Here is a 23,375-nt window from a genome sequence, read left to right as displayed (position 1 = left end):
AACCTACAGTATTAGAATCCCATTTAATGAAAACTTTGAATAAATGTTAATACCCATTCATGTTTTTCAAGCCTAATTATGCTGTGAACCCTTTTTTTGCTTCCATAACTATGAAAGGCAAATTCTTGCAACAGTATTCATTAACAGTATTGGTAAGACGGTGGTGTGAAATAATACTTAAGTTCAATGTAATATCATGTGTAATAAATTACTTTTTTTGTTTTTGGTTTCTCCTTCTTGGTTTATTCTCTGTACTACATATGTCTGTTCTCTTTTAATATTTTCATTTTTAAATTACTAATTTTATTGATGTTTTGTAACCAAATATTTTAAATATTTTAATTCTTAACCATCTATAAAATTATATTATACAAGAAAATTTTTTTATCTCAATTTGTAAACTTAAATGAAAATCTCTCACACAGTAAACTGAATTTTCTAAAATTGGCAATAAGGTCCCAGTATTAAAAAGTTAAGCACAACTGATATGAATAAGTAAGAATCAAGTTAAAAAATCATATTGTTTCTGTGATTTTACATTTTGCATTCATTTTAATGTTAACCTTTTTGTTTTGAATCAGAAGTTAAAACTATATCATAAAATAATTTATAACATAGATTCAATATAATGCTAAAGATAAAGACAGTCATTGTTTTAATATTGCACACAAAAATTCTCCAAAATATTTCAAGATTATTATTTATATTTTATTTAGTCATGGTTACTTAAGTTTCATTTTTGATACAGCTATACTAAATTTTAATGCTTATAAATATCTTTGCTAAATTATTTTTTACGAATCAGAATTGTAAAGGGCAAGGTTTTACTATATTTTAAAATTCTCTTAATGATATCAAATTTATTCTAAAATCTTAAATCAATGTGATTTTTCTTTCCTAATAATATTGTATAATGTAAACTATTTATGCAAAATCATTTACCTCTTCTAATGTATATCTTGATCTTGACCGTCTTCTTCCCTAAATAAAAACAAATATTAAAATTTAATTAGATAGATTTTGTTATATATTTTTTAGCATATGATCAATCTAAAAGAAAACATGCCAAAATGTTTAAGATTATTTGATAACTTTTAAATTAAGAAATAAAATCATCATTTTCAGAAATATTTCTCAAAGTCTCTTTTTTCAGAATAGCATACAATTTTATCTCCAGTTATATTCAACATGTACAGAAAATTGGATAAAGCAAATATCAATGATATTTATAGGCTATATAATATTGTTAAAAAAATCCTTAAGGGCAACATGTTAATTGCTAATCAAGCCTGATAGCTAATTTATAAATTGGACAGACATACAATGTTAAATAACACTTAAAATTGTAGTTGATGTTAAGTTGAGAAATTGTATAATTAATCCCCTTGTAACAGGCTATTGCCTATTATGCTAATAAACGTTGATTGATTGACTATAAAGAAGTTTACATTTTAAAATGTTTCATGACAATTTTATAATTTAAGTTGTTCATCATCAAAGATATAATAAAGTCATTTTACTTTATTGAAACATGAAATATTGGTAAAATTTTTAAATGAAAATAATATTATAAGAAACTTTCATTTCAAGAATGTATTAAGTAATTTTAAACTTAAATTCCATAAAACCCAAAACTTTCTCCAATTTTTTAAACTGAAAAATAAAACTTCAATTTATTTTTCAGTGTCTACTTTTGTAAATACTGGGTGGTTATAATTAAAGTTGCACTACTCAGACCTGTCTAGAGCCCATTCTCGTGGACGTATTTTGATAAAACTTGGTATATATGTTATATGGACCACGGGGAAAAGGAAAATGCAAAAAAAATATTTAGTTTGAATTTTTACCACTAGGTGCAAAAATGGCGCATGAAAAACAAGAAACACAAAATGGAAACACACAAAAGGTTTTTATTCACAACATCTGATCAATGTGCAATCCATTTGCATCAACTACATGTTCAAAACACCTTACAGAATGGATTGCACATTGCCATTTTTGCACCTAGTGGTAAAAATTCAAACTAAATATTTTTTTTGCATTTTCCTTTTCCCCATGGTCCATATAACATATATACCAAGTTTCATCAAAATACATCCACAAGAATGGCTCTAGACAGGTCTGAGTAGCACAACTTTAATTATAACCACCCTGTATACTAATACTTATAAATTATATTTAAATTCAACAAAAAATAAATAAAATCTATTTTATTAACAATTTAAAATTATAATAAACTGGATAATTGTTTGATATACACAAAATATTGCAAGATTACATAGTAATTTATATAAGCATTTACTTCCTGATTATATATGTATAATAATTATTAAGAAATACTGAAAACTTTTTCATCTGATTACGTGGAAAAAAATAATAATTGATTACATATTATCTTTGTTTTTTTGCTAAAAAATGATAGTGTTTCTATTCAATAAATTGTACCAATTTAGATTTTTAATTTTTTTAAAATTTCTAATCTAAAATATTTTAACTGTATTTGCAATAACTAGAAAGTTCAAAATAATGCTAAATATATATTCAAATATTTCTATTCCCATTTTAAAAATTTCCTTAAATAATTCATTTTTGATTCTTTAAATTTTTAATTTAATTTTACATTTAAATATTTGCCATTAGATAAAACAATAAAAAATATTTACTGATAATAAAAATTAACAAAATAAACATAGAAATAAAAACTGATTTCGAAATTTTGGATATGATTATTATGATGATTATATGCACAGTTTTTGTTTTTAATAAAAACTTTTCAATGAATTAAATAAAAGTTACTCTACATTACCATTGAATCAGTTTCTAATTCATAATCTTCTTCATTCATCCATTCATTATATTCATCCAGATCTAATAACCAACGAGCATTAACCTATAAATTAAATCATTAATTATTTTAACATTACAAAATATCATTTTTAATATAATGAAGATATATTATTCAATTAAGCTATAAAAGTATAAATATTCGTAACAAATGTGATTCAAGTTAACCATTTGTATTTTATGCATATAGGGTTTTCTATGTAAATTAGTCTTCTGGAATTTAATAATGTAGCTAGTATTAAAAATTGAATAAAAATCAGTATATTCAATCAGTTGATCTATATTTCAGATATTTTATCAAATATAACCTACACTAAAATATGTGTTTACCGACAAACAGCATGAATAAATTTAATTAAATGAAAAACAAATGTTTTCCTCTGTTTTTAACAGTCATCATCAGGTTTAGAACTAATAGAATGCAGGTTTTAAAAAGAATAAAAAAGTTTTGTTTTTTGTTCTTTATTATTTATTATTCATTAACAAATCCTGTATAATCCATGTATAAAAGTATATATTTATTAAATTTATCTCTTAATAAATTTCCTGAACTTTATAAAATATTAATAAACTGAGAAAAACAATCAGAAATTATTTTGTTACACAATCAAAATTATTAAAATAAAAAAAATGATAAGTAATAGCATTTAAATTAAAATTATTTATCATTTCTTGTACTTTGTTATCAGTTCATTAACATCTGCCCTCAAACTGAGTGTGTAAATGATAATTGTGAGAGATTTGTAAAGAGTTAAAATATTTCAAAAAAATTTTAATCAATGTTAGATTATTAAGAGTATCACAAACTTTTCTCTAAAATTCATAATACTGCATAATTTATACAGCCATGCTAAAATTTACAAATGACAATTGATATTGACATATATTATATTTGGGACTTAGTTTGATCCCCTGGCATTTTGCAATGCTCTCCTCCCTATTGCATTTTATAATTTTTCACATAAACAATCAATATTAGTTTTTAAAATTAATCTGCACTATCAGTAAAAGAAGTAAACATCTAATAATTGTATAAACATTAAAGAAAATATAATTTAAAAATACACAAAGTGATTATACAATTTATAAAGTCTGATTTTGAGTGATTTTAAAATACAATCTTACAATGGAATAGAATAATAAATCTTATATGTAATAAGAGTTACTTATTAAATCTAAAATTTTAAAAAAATGTAAAAATTAAAATTAAATTTTGGCTGACAATATTTACATCAAAATATATACAAATAATATATATCAAAGCTAAAAATTGTCTTTGTGTTCTGTTTAATGATAGAACATGAAGATAACTTTGTAGCTTTAATATGGCTTGCAAAGTTTAAAGAACTGCTTATGAACTTGGTCTTTGGGTAAAGTATCAAAAAATAAAAAATAAAAAATTGATGAATAACACTTGTGTATTCTTTACATTTCTATTATACACACCCCATAAATTAAGTCAACATTTCACTGTAATAGTTTTAATATCATCATCATCAACAGTGAATCTTTATTTAAATTGTAAAAAAAACTTCATACAATTTTTGAAAAACTGGAAGAACTACAAGTCTTTAAGTATAAAATACCCCAATGGCATGCAATAACCTAGTGTTTATCAAACTTCATCTTCTGGTAGACCTGTTTAATAAATTTTAATGTGCTATTTACCTAATTTGCATAGTTTTCTATCAATATATTTGCCTAAACCCACAGGGATCTGTGGACCACACACTGTTGAGAAATCTGCTATCCAAATTATCTCATCCACCTGGACATGAAAATTTCTACTATTCAGCACTACACACTATGCAAAAATTTTCAGTGTTTTCGGATGATTCTTTCAAAAAAAAAGCAGTTAAGTATCTCAGAATGGATAGATTTATGGGAGAAGGCAATGCAACACTTGGAAATCTTGCAAGGAAGGATGCATCCCAGGAAGACTTTCTACAGGAAACTGGCTCTATTTAGGTGTTAGATTTGTGAAGAAAACCTGAAGAACTTTATGTGGCCAGCCCATTGGTGAGATGCAAAACCTGCAACTAACTACCAATGTTTTATCTACTAAGACATTGATGGGGCTAAGTACATAAGGAAGTCAGTATTAATTACCAAGACCCAGACACAACTTGTGTTATTTTAAAATTTTAAATAATTTCAAAAATTATAATGTTTTAATGAAATTATTTAAATTGTAAATGTATCCAATTTTTCTTAACTTTTTCAACTATTAACTTTAGCTAAAATAATTTAACTTAAAATAATGTAAAGGAGTGTTTTAGAAGTTAGACAAAATGGCCATGGTGGGAAAATAATTCCAATAATATGAAAATTTTCCTTTTTGATGTTCATTACTTGAAGTTCATCTTTAACTAAAATTTTTGAGTCTTATAAAAAATTCATTCTGAGCATATCATCATAAATAAATTTTGTATTTTTGGATGTCAAAAAGTTCATTAATTACTGTCTGTGCAAAAAATAAAAATAATCATTTATGGCACTGAATTAAATTTTATTTAATAGAATTCAATAGAAATTCTCTAAAAATAGATTAATTAATCAACATATTGCATCAAGTTTATAACTGTATATGCTATCCTATGATGATAAAAACATGTGCTTAAATTAAAGCATGCTTTTAATCTAAAGTATTTATGTTAACTTATCAGCTTAGTGTTGCATAGTAAATTATATGGTAGGCCTACTTATATGTATGATTTAATTTGAATTTTTCAAACTATGTAATAATAATTACTAATTTGTTCATAAATTATGGTTTTATTTTCTGTGCAATAATTTTTGGAGAAATTTTGGGTCCTGAAAGTATTCTGCATGCCTTTTCATAAATGTATTGTACCACTTTTCTTCTTGCTGCCTGCAGATGGCTACACTTGGTCTATCTTATTGTGAGCAAAAAAAACTCAACAAGGCAGCCAAGGAGGCAAATTTCCTGACTTTTCATGACTTTTCCTGAACACTAATGAAAATCCCCGATTTTCTGACTTTCCAGGTGCAAAGAAATTGATTCTTTGTTTTAGTTTTAAAATATTTCAAACAATTAATTCTTTCAGAATATTGAAGACAGGACTTTGTATTTTTGTAAGGTAGGTTATAGATGCAGTGTCTGCTATTTAGAAGTAAATATTATAGATATCCTAGTTGAAGGGTCTGGGAATTGTAAAAATGTCCATTAAGTAGATGTGTCCACTATTTGGGAGTGTCCATAAATGGAGGTTTCATTGTATTTGATAATTAACTCATAATTAAGAGATGCATCCAATTTTTAAAGTAATAATAATAAAACACTTACTTCAAAAGGACCTGTAACAGGTTGTGGTGAATCAGGATCTTGATCTATTTCTAATCCAGGAACCCAAGTATCATAACTAAAAATTTTAAAAAATTGTTAAATAAAATTTAACATACAACCATTCTCTACTTTCTAGTGAAATAATGTAAAAAATAAAAAAGTAAAAAATAGTAAAGTGGTCACTCAGTATACATACATACATAAACAAACAAAGAATAACCACTTTAGATATCCCTTTATATCTACAGATATCGGTTACATTCACCAATGTTTTGTGACCACAGATAAACGTGTCATGTGGCATCTGAGATGACAGAGTGCACATATTTTTCAACATTTTTCATATTTAAAATTTCATAAAAAACCTGAAGATATTTCTACCTTTCTATCTTTTAAAAGGAACAATATGCAGTTAACACATTTTTCATTGCACAAATACTTTGAAAAAAAAATGCTGGCATCTGAAAAACAACATGAGCATTCATGTACAGTATCTTAAACTCTATGTCAAATGTAATGTAATATTAGACAAAGTAAACATTTTCAGGTAGTATTAAAACCCTTGATACAATGCATATACTTTCAACAATACAAAACTCTCACCATCAGGCTAATGAATTCATTAATAGCATGCACAGAAAGTACTTACATTATATAAAAAAGATTTTAATGCCATCTGACAATGTTTACGTTGTCTAATACTGTACAATATCTGTTACAGGAAAATGCATAGGCATGCATAACCATTGCTTTCATGACTTCATTTGTAACTAAATTATTCATTTTTTATATTTCTGTCAATATGATTTTAAAAGGTATTAATTTAAGGTATACCATTTATATTTTGCATCTATTCTCTTATTTTTCCATTGCAATATAACAAAAAATAAAACAACAACACTAGCTGATTTCCAATTAAATTTAGATGAAAGCAATACACTGAATGCAACAATGCCACATGACAAAAATTTAAAAAATTGATTTTGTGGGGACAAACATATAGATTTCTAAAATTATATGTATTTTGTAACAATGTCATCAAGATATCATGGCAAGTGCACTTAACGATAAAATTGTTATAATTATTTTAAGTTATAAAGGTAGTAATTTAGTAGTCAACATCTTGTGATAACTTGCCAAACTTTTGATGGTCCATGCATTAATTCTTTGATTGCTTCATTTCTCATACAACTGTGAGGCTGCGAATTTAAGGGTGCAAATTTGGAAAAAAAAAAATGCTTAAAAAAAGAATGTTAAATCATTTGTTCGGAAGTTTAACATAAACATCCATCGTTAGAAAAAACCTTCATCGCAGAGAATCAGATCAGATGTCACCTCCAATGTCAACAATCAAGTGGGAAAGTTAACATGTTGTTGTGAAACGAAGGCGGTCTGTTACGAAACGACTCTTTGAAGCATGCAAGTCATCGTAAACAATGGACCATCACATGATCCATTTCCTGTGACAATGATATAAAAGCTGGGGTCACCAGAAGCTCAGGGCGATTGACTGGAAGTTGTACTTATCATAGTGCACATTTTAGCCTCCGCATTCCCGATCCTGCCCAAGAAGACAGTGGATGAGGACTATGATACTTCCATACAGAAACCAATCATCGCATACAGCTCTCCATCAACACATAAAGGTATTTTGTTAGCAGTGTGTGAACTCTCTCTCAACAGAAATAGGCATAGCTAGTAGATTAGTCCTTTTTGTAAATAATATACCTAGTAATTGCATTTTACCGTATTTAGCCATGTATAATCCGCATGTATGTTCAGCCTTAGATATTCAATAAATGCTTTGTTTATTTGTTAACCTGTCAAACTGTCAATTATTCAAAAATCGGACACCTATCGACTTACTCACAACTCCCCACTCGAAATATCCGATGACAATGTGAGTGGGTCTTGCCGATCTGTTGCCAATTAAGTGACATTTAGGGAACAGTCCGTGCCCCTGGCTTCTCACATAGTGTTCCTACTTAAATAATCAATAAAAAGCTGCATATTATATCATCACCATCATAAGCTGCATGTTATCTCACATTCTGTGAGATAACATGTGGCTTGTGATGTAATCTAGGTACTGTATATACTACATATATAACTTACATGTATAGGTTAGATCACAGTTACATGTCACCTCAAGTCACAAACATGCCAAAGTGCATTATGTATTAGATTGCAGATATTTTGCCTCAAATTTCGAAAATAAGGGTTCAATCCCTCCTCACAGCATTGTTTTCTATATTTGACATGAACAATAGAAGGGATAAGCGAAGGGAAGTCAAAATCTTAATTTACAGAATTCTCTACTTGTATCATAAATTCACATTACAGTATTTTTAAACAGATATCTGTAGAATATAAAAAACAAAAAAATACCATGAAATTTTAATCATAAAATGCCTTACCTATCTGGATAAAACCACCAATGTAACATTACATTTTTATCTCTTTTCATTACTACTCTAACCCATTCATCTAGAAATAAAATAAAAGAAATTCTATTTACTATAATAATGATACTAATTATAAAAAAAATAAATTGCTTTTTATTACATTGATAACAATTAGATAAAGAATAAAAAAAGTTATTTTTGAATTCAAATTTTCTTGACAAAATCATACTGAATATAAGAAACAGTAAATGCATGTGCACACAAAGTTTTTGAATAAAATAAGTACAGCAACTATACTCTATTTCCTCTATACTTAGTTTAGCATACAACTAAACCACTTTATAATGGGCTCTCTATTGTACCTAATAAAATAAGGTTCACTGTGATAAATATTCATTTTATAAAATATTATATTTGACTAGATCATATATAGGAATATGGATGGTGTAGATAAGCAAATCATCAATACAAATGAAATTGTTTTCAGTAACCTTAACTGATCATTTTAAGCATTTTTGTAATAAAAAGTTAACTATAGAAAATTTCAACAATTTTTAATTTTTTTCCTACTTTTTAAAGTTTCATCATGTTTTAATATTTATTTATTTAGTACTCTATGTGGAATTAATAGTTCCATTGTAAAAATAATTTTTAGAGGGGAATAGTTTATTTCTCTGTGAACATTTCAATTTTTAATGTCTTGGAATTTATCAACAAAATACAATACACCAATTCCTCACTTAATGTCATTTTGTCATAATGTTGATAAGAAAAAATACAAGTACAATTGCAATTATTTACAATTATTGTTGTTGGATTTTCTTTATAAACAGTAAATTCAATTCTATGAGATGAAAATTAATACTGAAGGTTGCAAAGACAATGCAATAAGATTATTATTAATTGAATTCTTTTTTCTTGAAATTTGATTACTATAATTTTTCTTCATTATATTTTCACCCTTTTTTTCAAACAACACAAACCTATATTTACATTAACAATATATTATGTAAAAACATCATTTAATATCAATGTAAAATCTGACACAAATGTTTCCATTACCACATTAAAAATTTCCGGGACGATTTCATATTTAGAAAAGAAATATATATTTCTTACTAGACTATACAATAAATGAGTCCATTTCTATCGGTCCCTTCACACGCTTTCGTAGAGGTATTAACAAATCTACGGCGGAACCGTCCTTTTATTTGAGGCTATTGTCCGCCAACAAATGTAAAAAAGTTAAAAGTCCTCTAGCGGTGGCTTACATAATCTTTAAAAATAAATTATTACATTAAAAATTTCCGGGATGATTTCATAGAAAAGAAAAATACATTTCTTACTAGACTATATAATAAATGCATCCATGAAATCGTCCCGGAAATTTTTAATGTAATAATTTATTTTTAAAGATTATGTAAGCCACCGCTAGAGGACTTTTAACTTTTTTACATTTGTTGGCGGACAATAGCCTCAAATAAAAGGACGGTTCCGCCGTAGATTTGTTAATACCTCTACGAAAGCGTGTGAAGGGACCGATAGAAATGGACTCATTTATTGTATAGTCTAGTAAGAAATATATTTTTCTTTTCTAAAAAGTTTCCATTACCAGTTTAAATTTATATAACACCTTCTGTATTTCATTGGAATCAGCAATTGTTCATTTTGAATTATATGATGGTAGGAGTACCTTCTACCATCATATAATTCACCTATACATATTTTTTATATTTCTTTGTTATTTTATTATTATTTTTTTATGTTATTATATGTATATTTCATCCATTATTTTATTTGTATTTAAATTTTTGTTCCATTTTGTTTGCATTCGAAAATATTTAGTTTGATGATGGCCAACAGGTTTGGCTGAAAACGTTTGTTATGTTATTTATTAAATTTTTTCTCAGCAACTTAAGGTGTTTGGTTTTTTCTGACGTACCTTCTACCATCATCTAATTCAAAAATCAATTCTTACAATTTGTTTTGCAAACATTTATTCTATATTAATTATCTTTATCCGTCACCAATAATGATAATTAAGCCTCCCATATCATCTACCCATTACAAATGCCATCATACTCTGAATCACCAAAAATTAAGTAAATAATTATCTTACTTGCTTTTCATTTTTCTTAAATGTATGTATAACTCATATGTATTTCAATGTTTAATATCAGAAGTGTTTTTTTTCTTCAAAGAGGAATTGTTCAATTTATATAGTTTTGTAATTAAAATTGTAAAGGAAGACATAACTATTAAATAACCAACTGAATTTAAGCATTCGTGAGGAAATAACCAAAGATGTAAAATTATCAGCAAACTGTTTACAAAATGTATATTTTAATATTTGTAATTGCTTAGCCCCTGAATAACAGTGTGTCCATCCTTTATGCTAATAAAGAGTGTTTTGAGTCTTTATTTACAAGTTTAGTGATGTTTTTGTGACTAGAAATATCCCATAGAAACTTAACTCTTGTTTATATCAATTAGCCTATGGTAAATTAAGTTTATTATATGTCATTTTGCTTAAAGTTGCAGCTTCCAAGAACCTATTGACAGCATTATGTAAGTATATTATTGAACCCATATTACAACATTTTCATGATATGATGAGTTTCTGAAAAAGATTAATATAGAGATAGTACACTGCAGTTATTTGCATTTACATTAAACAAAAAATTATTATATGCTATTTATGTTTGTTATTTAGTATCTTTTGCTATGCTACTTGAAAATATACTTCTCATATTCAGAATGAATGCAGAAACTATTCAAAATACATATAAATACTGATTTAAAGATTTTTATAAAAATGATTACCTGATCCTTCTATCTTTGGAACTAATGGATATACAATGTGAGAAGCTTCATCTAATGTTTCAGAAATTGTGCCTTGATGACGTTTTATTATATCTTTCAATCTTGGAACAAGTTGTTTATCTATTTCTGGCATTATATAAATGCATGGTAGAGACAAACATTTATTCTGAACTAAAGTCTTTTCAATAGTCATAAACATTTCAACATTACGATCCATTCTTGATGGGGACTGAAAGTCGAAGCGCCTCCTGAAAACAAGTTAGTTAACACTAAAATTAAAAGTATACTACCTCATCTTAACATATATATTTTTAGAACTTAACAATATAATTAATATCCTTAATGTTCATTAAAAACATCATAACTGTTTTACTGTCTCAGTAATATAGTCAAACCTCAGATTTTGAACACTTCAGTCTATAAACAAAATTTTGAACATTATATTTGTCCCAGTTGCCATACAATAACTCAGTTGCCAAACAAGCTACTCAGTAGAGTTGGCCACCATTGATCAACTTCCTATACTTCCTGTGTTAAAGAAAGCCAACAGACGACTAATCAATGACAAAACTACCAATTCAGAGGTTAATGGTGCCAAGATTGTCTTGCATCATTAAATGTTGCAACACAAATCAGCAATGACGTTGTCATTCAAATTAGATTTCAATGCACATATGGGTAAGATATTACTTCCGTTTTTGGTACACTTCACAGCTGAATTTAAATCAAAGTAATTAAAAACTGCATTAATTGACACTCATGTAATATAAATGACATCCACAAATCTGTGTTTAAAGGTGCTTAACTCAAATAAAACTTTATTAATATAATATTATATATTATAATATTAATATTTAATTTAATATTTATTAATGTTAAGTATCCAGTTAATTAAAACTAAAAATAACAAAATAATAATTAAAACTCTGATCTTTACACAAAATGGAAACTAAAATTAAAAATAAAATCAAAATTAATTAAAATTAAAATCAAAGCAATTGAAACATAATATTTCAGAAAGTGTGGATAAAGTACTTGTTGTCCATCTTGAATGATTTGGTTTCATGTGCAGCTAAAAAAGGGGGGGCTTTGTTTTGGGGTCAGAAATGAATTAACCCATTTTATATTGTTTCTTATGGGAAAATTTGTTTCAGTTTGAGAACAAATTTGTTTTTGAACAACTTTTGGGAACAAATTAAGTTTGAAAACAGAGGTTTGACTGTAAATACAATTTTACCAAAAACTGGAACTGTACAGTACTTGTAGAGTTGAAAAGCTGAGGACGCTATGGCTCCTGGAATTTACCACATCACTCTACATGACGAAAGGTTTGACAGAATACTATCATACATAGGATCAACATACAGATCGCTGAATGCCAGACTAAAGAATCACAAATATGACGTACGAAAAGCAAACATCAATACTGCTTTAGCACGTTACGCCAGTGATCTGGGGTTTCCCCATTGGGACAGGCCAAGCTAATACACAAGGTCTTCGCCTGGCAAAATATTAGAGTTTTAGAAACAGTTGAGATATATAGGGCAAGCAGGAGTGGAACCTGCATCAACACGGATGTCATTCATGTATCAAATGCATGGAAATACTATCTAGACTCATAATATACGTTATACACAATATGTCACAGACATTTACGATTTTTTAAAAAAATTTACAAGGCAGCGATGTTCTATTTATAGAACGGTTTTTTCTGTTTTATATTTTCCTAAAGAGGGCCAATAAAATTAGTGACCGAAAACGTTCGAACTTTGAACTTTGAAATTATTTGCTGGAAAGTTTGAATTTAGGTGTTATTTTTGACTCTATGAGGTTTGACTGCACATTTAATTCTTATTTGGTATATAAAGTATATTAGAAAAACTTTCTAGGGTCTTCTTTAGTTATAATTTTTGCTTTCATTTGTTCATTTTTAGTACATTAAACATTTACCTTCAATATATGGCACAACTTTGCTTCTATATAATTTATAAACAATTCCACTTCTATTATAATTTTTAAATATTTTCCTTGTCAAATTAAAATTTTGTCTATTATAAAACAGATCAAAAATACAAACAAAAAAACATATAAATTCAACAGAAACCAATTTTATTTCAAAAGATAAGCATTTAGTCATAAGTTGATTTCTGCAACAAAAATCTTTACATAGAGAACATGAATAAATATATCACTATAACACAAAAATGGCCAACAAGTCAATTGTAATCTCAATTGACCAAAATGATCATTTTTGATTGATCATGAATAATGAGATTGAAAATTGCAGGCTAGCATTGTGACAAGGTCATAATAATTATTGCCCATTTATGTGATAAAATATGAAGAATATTTGTAATTTTCCATAGAACACAAGACTTAACCTTTAATTCCAATAACACAGCATTTAAATACAACATCAAAAAAATGTTTTTGACCTTACTCAAGGTCGAAAACGTTCTTTCAATGTTGTATTAAATGCTTTGTTACTGGAATTAAAGGTTAAGTTATGTGGTTCATTAGTACCAGTAATTGAACTAGAAGATATCATTAATTTTCCATAGAAAATATTAATTCCATATTTTCCGTAAACTTTTTAAACTACTGTTATGAATTTGTAGTTCTATGTTCCATAGGATAATGTGTAATAATCTTTTGTTTCATGATATGCCTCTAAAAGGATATTCCATTTATAAAACATATATGTCAGTATCACTTAAATGTGCTCTTTTAGTCATCTGGAAGTCAAATTTGTCTTCATTTTAAAAAAAAAAAATTTTGTAGCTAGCTGGATGGTCAAGTTAGCAATGATGCTGCTTGCTACCTTGGCCATTAGCTGAGTCAGGTAAGATGTTAAAAATTTTTCATTTCTGGCTGGATATGTTCCTTGGTTTCCTTACCATAATTTCCAAAAAATGATGGATTCTAAATATAAATTGTTAATTTATGAATTATGATTAACTTACTAGAAACTATTTTTGCTTTTGTTCTTACATATTAGTAAAGCTGCATAATCATCATCAATAATAAAGAACATTTTTCAAAATTAACAATTACCATATTTCCTCAATTAAACAGTGGGAGGGTTTATTTTTAAAATATATGTATCCCTGGGATTGTTTGGAGGCCAGGGTTTATTACCTTCCAACAGGAGATGCATGGGTAAAAATTGAACGAAATATCTTAATTACTTCTATACTTTTAGAATTATCAAATAGTGATACACTGATAAGAATTTTGGTAAACTATCCAATTATTGATTAATCAGTAGTTAAAAATTGGCTGGTTAACTATATAAATAATTAGGAAATATAAAGTAAGAGACTGTCACATGACTTCTTGCCAATCATTTTTAAATATCTTTATTACTATGACTTCAATCATTAGCAAAATATATTCATCTGTTTATAGGATAATCAGTAAATACTGTACATATAAATTTAATCTGCCTAACTCTTTTTGATTGAATGAAATTTCTAATGCACTATTGTTTTTAGTTTATTTAAAAGATCTGATACATAGATTAAATTTTTTAATTAGTATTTAATTTTTAATTTATGATTTTTCATAATCAATAAATTATTAAATGGTATTTTCTAATTATAAGCCACAACTGTATGCTTAAATCCATATTTTGAAATGAAAGTGTGACTTTCCTTACCTTTCCCAAAGTGGAGTGACAAGAAGAAAACAACAGAATATTGGCACACACTAACAAATACTGATGAGTAATCTAATACACACTACATGTAAACACCACTGTTAAACCTTTACTTCAAGTAAGAAATAATACACAAATGAACAAACGTTTTTGATCTTAATCAAGATCTGCCTCAGGTTTTGGATCACTTGAGTTCCAATTATGGTGTGCACAGATTTGAATGTTTTTAAATACAAATTATTTTAACTAGATTGGAATTAAGAACTAGGATTTAAACTGGAATGATAAATTAAATATACATATATAGATAGAAGTCCTCCCATAAGTGTATATTAATGGGGGACCACTTCGACAGGGGATATTTAAATAAGGTTCATTTTTTAATAAGAAGAAAAATACTGTAAATATCATTAAAATATATTTTTTTCCATATTCTACATACTTTTATCTACTTTTCTACATAATTTCCATTTTTGTTCAAACATTTTGTTCAACATTCAAAAATTGTTGAGCAGTATGACAAATAACTCTCAACAGTTTTTTTTAATTCCGACTTCAAAAAAATCTGCCACCTGTGAAGAAGCCCAATCCATGACTGCAGTTTTCACTTCTTCATCGTCGTTGAACCGTTGACCACCAAGGAACTCCTTTAAGTATCAAAAGAAGTGAAAATCACTGAGTGCAAGGTCTGGACTGTAAGGTGGATGATCCAATTGTTCCCATCCAAAAGAACTGATTAGACCTTGTGTTTGTGCAGAAACATGTGGCCTTGCATTGTCATGGAGCAACATCACATCGGAAGACTGTAGGCCACACCGCTTGTTTTGTATGGCACACTGGAGTTTTCTCAAGGTCACACAATACGCATCAGAATTGATTGTTGTGCCTCTTGGCATAAAATCCACTAACAAAATCCCATTCCTGTCCCAAAAGACACTTGCCATGATCTTTTGTGCTGAAACTGTCTGTTTGGCTTTCACTTTGGTTGGCGAAGATGTGTGTCGCCATTCCATTGACTGTTGCTTAGACTCGGGAGTCATGTGAGACACCCAAGTCTCATCTCTTGTAACAATGTGGTCCAACAATTCATCTCCTTCCTATTATATTGAGTCAAAAACAATAAAGCACTGCCCAATCTTTTTGTTTTGTAATCATCAGAAAGCAGTCTTGGAATGCACTGAGAACACAATTTTCAATAATTCAGTTTCTCCAAAACAATGGTATACAAAACTGATCTTGAAACCTGTGGAAATTCAATTGATAACATTGAAATCGTGAATTGTTGGTCCTCTCGAATTTTGTTATCCACATCACAAACCAAATCTTTAGAAATCAGAGATGGTCAGCCAGGGCATGGCTCATCATGCACATTAACCTGCCCATCCTTCAACATTCTCACCCACTTTCAAACTTTGCTGTCACTCATAGCATTATCACCGTAAACTTCACAAATCTGACAGTGAATTTCTGCTGCTGCCAAGTTCTTGCACTCAAAAATTGAACAACAGATCATATCTCACAATCAGCTAGTGACTCAGTTTTCTTAAACATTATAAACTTCTACAGCTCAGCACACAGAACAGAAAATACGGCTGCAAATGGCACGTACCAAGCTTGCTTGGAGCAGACGCATATGCGTACTGCTGCGATCGCACATCATTCTCACTCTCATCCACAAACGGATCTTATTTAAAAAATACCATATTTACTCACATATAAGACAAGGTTTTTATTCATGTATCACAGCTTCAAATTCCTAGGTTGTCCTATATGCGCGAGCAAAAGATTCTTTGCGTTTTTGCAAATAATTTTTGTGAACCGTGTATTTGCATTTTTTACTGGATGCTCGCCCTCTTATATTTAAAAACAAGTATTTTATCTGGGTTGTTTGACGCATTCTTGTATATTGTCGGGAGTAAAGATGAATAGCAATAGGAAACACAAAGCTTTTGAATTGAATTCAGGATTGAAATTCCAAAATCACACGGGAGCACAATATAAGTTTTAATCCACTCCCACATGAAAACAGATGATTATTTGAAAATCGGAATTCACATAAACTCATAAGTGTAATCGACAGAGAGTGGATTCGACTGTTAAGAATTGGCCAAAAAAAGGTCCCAGATTGTCCAGCTTTACATGAACAAATTACGTCGATTTTACAAGATGTTTCCTTAAAGTTTAAAATGCCAGTAATTTTTGCGGGACAATGTGTGCATTTATGTTCATTTGATATTTTACTTGTGATTAAACAAAATAAAATTAGAATTGTATTAATAAATCTAATTTTCTTTATTTTGATCTTTAAAGTCATACCTTGTCCTGTATGCGAGGTTGTCTTATATGCAAGTAAATATGGTAGCCGTCATAATATGCAGTGATTAATGGTTATGGTGGTCATGCTCCTCACAAGCATATCGCCAGGCATATGATATCAAGTTACTGTCCTTGAAATTAATACACTTCACTGTCATGCTAGCTTTGTATATCTCAAGGGTCTCAAGGGCCCTGATGTGGTCGATCTGGAATGATCTTTTTATAAGTCTGGTGTTATGTATCTTGATTAAGATCGAAAACATTTGTTCGATTGTATATTACTTCTTACCAGAAGTAAAGGTTTAACAGTGGTGATGAGTAATCTGTTACAAAAGTATAAATTTATTAAATTGCCCTTTAATAAATTTTAAGCATTTTATAAAATTAATGAACTGGAAAAAATTTACTTGGAAATTAATTTTTATAAATTTCAATTGTCATTTTAATAATTTTGATTGCATGTTACACAATCAAAATTATTAAGATGACAATTGAAAAATGATAAACAGCACAGTCTGAACTATATTTATCATTATTTTTTGCACTTTTCATTTTGATTTTTTTAGACTATTTCATTAATAGCACTCTCAAATTGAGGCTGTAAAGGGTAACTGTAAAGAGTTTAGAAAAAAATTTCAAATACAAATTTTATTGATGTTAGATTTTTATAATTTCTCTCAAATTTATAAGTTTGCCTAACTAATATAGCATTTTTAAAGTCATAAACTGTTTTAAAATTTAAATACGCTGATCAATAATAATATCAATTACTTGACTGATGATAATATTAATATATAATACTAATGACTGAGCCACTAGTAAAATAATACATCAATATACAGTGGTGCCTCATATAACGTACGCCTCGAATAACAGACGCTGCGAACAACGGACTTTCTGTTTGGCTGTTACGTGACTCGAGCAACGGACTGGCTGCGAACAACAGACTTTCCGGCATAATTGGTGACTGCTCCATGGGTGCGTTCTTTAATAGAGATCGCTCTGCGTCTCCGCCACTACGGGAGTGTGCTGCTGTTTGTAGGCATTTAGGAACGATGGTGAAAGAAAGAAAGATGGCGGCGCCTGCACTATCGATAGTATCGTGATGGAGGAATCTATAATTCTAAAATATGAGCTTTAAAAGGCAAAAGAAGAGTCCCAATTGTAAAATTTAATCATAAAATGGATTATTTGTTGAAAGAGCATTCAAAATAGCCACAAAAAAAATTAGAATGCTGGCTACCATTCGAAAAAAATTCGTAAAGACACTTACATCACCGCTAGCACTATCTTGCGCTTTCACAATTTCTAAATTTTCATTCATAAAACCGCATAATGGACCCAGAAACGAAACTATCTGAGCCATGGAGGACGCCATGTTGCTTTCCACCATAAACTACTGCTACGAGTGGCCGTTTTTGTCGTTCGACGGCGCGCACTCCCACCGGAATTTAGGAACGCGTTCCTCAGGAATTTTTAAACGAATGTCGCTCACGCAGAGTTACGCGGAAGAATAAAAGAATGCACCCAATGTTCATTTTTTTTATGATATAGTACGGTTATTTTATTCTGCGGAACGAATTAGATGTTTTAACATGTATTTCTATGGGGAAAAGCATTTCGTATAACGGACGTTTCACTTAACGGACGTGCACCTGGAACGGATTAAGTACGTTATATGAGGCACCACTGTAATATTTAAATTCTAATGTTTTTTGGTCTACTTATATATCATTATCAGGAATAACCAATCTGCAATTTACTGTAATTTGTAACACAGTGGCACAAACTAATAAGTGGGAATCTACCCCTTGTAATGCTTCCAGACTTAAATTCAACAGCAGTATCTGTAAATAATAATAATTAATAATTTGTTTGTCTGATTAATTGGTAAGAAGTCAATTCAGCCAATTACTGATTGTCTACTGAGTAATCAGTAGATAACTACTATAAAAACCATTTATTGACAGTATGTATCAATTACAGCTATAATATTTGAAATAATTACTGTTTTAATAGTTAACCCAATTCAGCATCTTCTGATTTTATTGTTACATTGTCATTCATGTCTGTTTCAATGTTGGAATCAGGATCTTGACTAACATCTCCTGATTCAAACGTACCATCTGCAATTAGAGTTTTCCTAATTATCCTTGGTTGATAAACTCTTGACTTATACTTGACTGCAACTTTCCCATATCCAATATTCAACAATATTTATAATTTTATTTCCAAAAATGTTCCCATAATCCTTAGAATAGGAAGTGCTATCTCTCCTGACAATTTAAAACAGGTAGAATTTTAAATTTTTTACCTGTCACTCTAGACTACATTATCTTATACAATGCAGTATTTCAATATGTTTCCAATGCTTTTCAACCAGGAGTATATTTGAGACTGGAGTTTATTTTTAACAGCATCTTTATTCCCAAGATTTATGTGAAAATGGGGTTTAATTGAAGAAATACAATATATAAATATATAAACAGTATATACATAAATATAAAAGGTAATTTATTTACCATCCTTGTTCTCCTTTAAATTTATAAACTGCAGCAAGAATATGGCAAAGAGAACCCCCTGGTCTAAAATCCAAAAAACATTTCATCTGAAAATAAATAAGTCATTTACCACGTATACAATTTGTTCGTTTAAGGTAAAACAAATTAAAAACAAAATTTAATATCTAATTCATTTAATAATTTTGCTACAATGTACTTCTACACAAAAGATAAGAAATGAGTATACAATAACTACTCGTTGAACCTTTATATGCAATTCCAGGATAAATAATTAACAGTTCGTAATCTCAAAAAACACAGTCTCTAATGTTTTCGATCTACATAAGAGATCTTCCTCGGGATTCATTGAATTGGAATGTGGATATTGGAACGTTTTTTAAATTTATTTAAAAGCAGATAGACGTGGATTTTTTAAAACATTCTTTAAAATAATATTTTAAATCGCTTAAATCGAATTTAAAAATGTTCAAAACAATTTTTAATTCGATTGCTCCCTTAGGTATAACGATTGCAAAGCATAAGATACTTGTCCTTCATCTTTGAAATTAATGCAACGACCGCTCTTTACGGATTTAAATATTTCGAGAGTTTCCAGTGTCCTTATGTGGTCGTCATGTTTAGCACGTCTTATGATGGAAGCTTGGTCTAGATGGACTTGTATGTCGTTGTCAGCGGCATACCTGGCAAGAGAGGTGTTGTATTTTCCTTTAGTGATGTCATACTTGTGTTCAGCCAGCCTTACTTTGAGAGATCGTGTGGTGGCGCTGATGTACTCAAGATCACGCTGGATCTTGAGTACACGATCTCTCAAAGTAAGGCTGGCTGAACACAAGTATGACATCACTAAAGGAAAATACAACACCTCTCTTGCCAGGTATGCCGCTGACAACGACATACAAGTCCATCTAGACCAAGCTTCCATCATAAGACGTGCTAAACATGACGACCACATAAGGACACTGGAAACTCTCGAAATATTTAAATCCGTAAAGAGCGGTCGTTGCATTAATTTCAAAGATGAAGGACAAGTATCTTATGCTTTGCAATCGTTATACCTAAGGGAGCAATCGAATTAAAAATTGTTTTGAACATTTTTAAATTCGATTTAAGCGATTTAAAATATTATTTTAAAGAATGTTTTAAAAAATCCACGTCTATCTGCTTTTAAATAAATTTAAAAAACGTTCCAATATCCACATTCCAATTCAATGAATCCTGAGGAAGATCTATGTAGATCGAAAACGTCAGAGACTGTGTTTTTTGAGATTACGAACTGTTAATTATTTATCCTGGAATTGCATTTAAAGATTCAATGAGTAGTTATTGTATATAATTTATTCCAGGCTTGAAGAGTTTTATAAGAAATGAGTATATAAAGCAATCTTGTTATAGTCAAATAACATATCTTCCATTCAAAACCTAATAACCGGTGCAAAACAATTATATTTCTGGCTAACGTTTTCGGTCACTCCACTGAGACCTTCCTCAAGCCCATATTTCTTCTTAAACGAACTTTTTCAAAACAATTTTCGAACCATCGAACCTTTAAAATTTTCCGTTATGCACGTGCCACCCGATTAAATCGAAACAATCGAACAATTCTGATTCAAAGCGTTGAAAAACTTCCGTAAAACTTCCAAATCCTAACGCTTTAATCTTATAACTAATCCTATGCTAATTAAGACCACTCCATCCTTCCTCTAAAAGGATCTTGCCATCCCTTTTATTACGATGCCATACACATTCTTCTTCCAAAATTTAATCAATTTCACCAAACCGCCCCTCCGTTACTTCGTTAAACTTCCCATTCATTCATTTATTCAGTCTCGTCTTTTTGCATCAGGGCCTGCCAAGCCATCGATAACTTCATTTCATCCTTTGCGTTTATTGGCAGTGACGACTGGAATGCTTTACAAATTTCTATCTGTTCCAACCATCTAATATGCTCCGTATGAATGGTGGTGGCCAGCATTTTTGCCGCTTTAAAGTCCGGGATGATTTCCGGATCAGATGCATAGACCGTCAAGGAGGTGGTATTTCTCCCATTCGCAATGTCCTTCTGGTGTTCTCTTATTCGAACTTCCATAGCCCTTTACGTAAATGCCAGCAATCAGAATCCACCAGAGAGTAGGAATAACGAAAAGATTATAGTACCAATTTCGTACAACCCGTACTTGGCACAGCTATATACAAGGATTGCGAAAAGGCAAGGGTTAGGCGTAGCGTACAGGAGATGCCCGTCTATGATGCAAATATTAAGGAATGATAAGGATAGACCGGAAAAGGAAAAACTTCCGGGTGTATACGCTATTCCATTAGCCGATAATCGATGTAATAGAGAATTGGTATACATCGGATCCACCAAAAGGGCTATGGAAGTCCGAATAAGAGAACACCAGAAGGACATTGCGAATGGGAGAAATACCACCTCCTTGACGGTCTATGCATCTGATCCGGAAATCATCCCGGACTTTAAAGCGGCAAAAATGCTGGCCACCACCATTCATACGGAGCATATTAGATGGTTGGAACAGATAGAAATTTGTAAAGCATTCCAGTCGTCACTGCCAATAAACGCAAAGGATGAAATGAAGTTATCGATGGCTTGGCAGGCCCTGATGCAAAAAGACGAGACTGAATAAATGAATGAATGGGAAGTTTAACGAAGTAACGGAGGGGCGGTTTGGTGAAATTGATTAAATTTTGGAAGAAGAATGTGTATGGCATCGTAATAAAAGGGATGGCAAGATCCTTTTAGAGGAAGGATGGAGTGGTCTTAATTAGCATAGGATTAGTTATAAGATTAAAGCGTTAGGATTTGGAAGTTTTACGGAAGTTTTTCAACGCTTTGAATCAGAATTGTTCGATTGTTTCGATTTAATCGGGTGGCACGTGCATAACGGAAAATTTTAAAGGTTTGATGGTTCGAAAATTGTTTTGAAAAAGTTCGTTTAAGAAGAAATATGGGCTTGAGGAAGGTCTCAGTGGAGTGACCGAAAACGTTAGCCAGAAATATAATTGTTTTGCACCGGTTATTAGGTTTTGAATGGAAGATATGCTTATGGTCCGGTGTTTTTAGAAGAGTTTTATTAGTCAAATAACATTTATATAGTTACATCACAAACAACCAAACACCTTAAGTTGCTGAGAAAAATTTTAATAAATAACAAACGTTTTCAGCCAAATCTGTTGGCCATCATCAGGTTAAACAAATTCGAATGCAAACACAAAATGGAACAAAAAATTTAAATACAAATAAATAAAATAACGGATAAAATATATACATATAAGAAAGTAAAAATTAAATATAAATAACAAAAATATATAAAAAATATGTATAGGTTAAATAATAAACTACACGAAGCTCTAATAAATGCAAGAAGTGCATTTATCAATAAATTATACGAAATTCTGACAAATACAAGATATGCAGTGATAACAAAATCAAGGCATTAAATTAAGAGCTATCAAACCTCTTAATTAAATATTTCCATGCCGAA

At 29.6% G+C, this 23,375-nt stretch overlaps 1 protein-coding gene and 1 long non-coding RNA gene across 2 annotated transcripts in view; one reads left to right on the top strand and one right to left on the bottom strand.

Moving 5' to 3' along the window:
• Window positions 1-23,375, top strand: part of LOC136983275 (uncharacterized) — a 168,946-nt gene that overhangs the window by 62,200 nt on the left and 83,371 nt on the right. The window lies entirely within an intron of this gene.
• mor (SWI/SNF- related protein mor) overlaps window positions 1-23,375 on the bottom strand; it is a 112,602-nt gene that overhangs the window by 58,875 nt on the left and 30,352 nt on the right. The window contains 6 exon segments of the mRNA XM_067279982.1: window positions 943-981; window positions 2,807-2,890; window positions 6,152-6,227; window positions 8,569-8,638; window positions 11,380-11,627; window positions 19,876-19,961. Coding sequence (XP_067136083.1) covers window positions 943-981; window positions 2,807-2,890; window positions 6,152-6,227; window positions 8,569-8,638; window positions 11,380-11,627; window positions 19,876-19,961 — 603 coding nt within the window.

Source organism: Centruroides vittatus, unplaced genomic scaffold (assembly GCF_030686945.1).
Source record: "Centruroides vittatus isolate TY-2023 unplaced genomic scaffold, ASM3068694v2 contig_879, whole genome shotgun sequence".
NCBI classification, from domain to species: domain Eukaryota; kingdom Metazoa; phylum Arthropoda; class Arachnida; order Scorpiones; family Buthidae; genus Centruroides; species Centruroides vittatus.
This window is presented reverse-complemented; position numbering and strand designations above follow the sequence as displayed.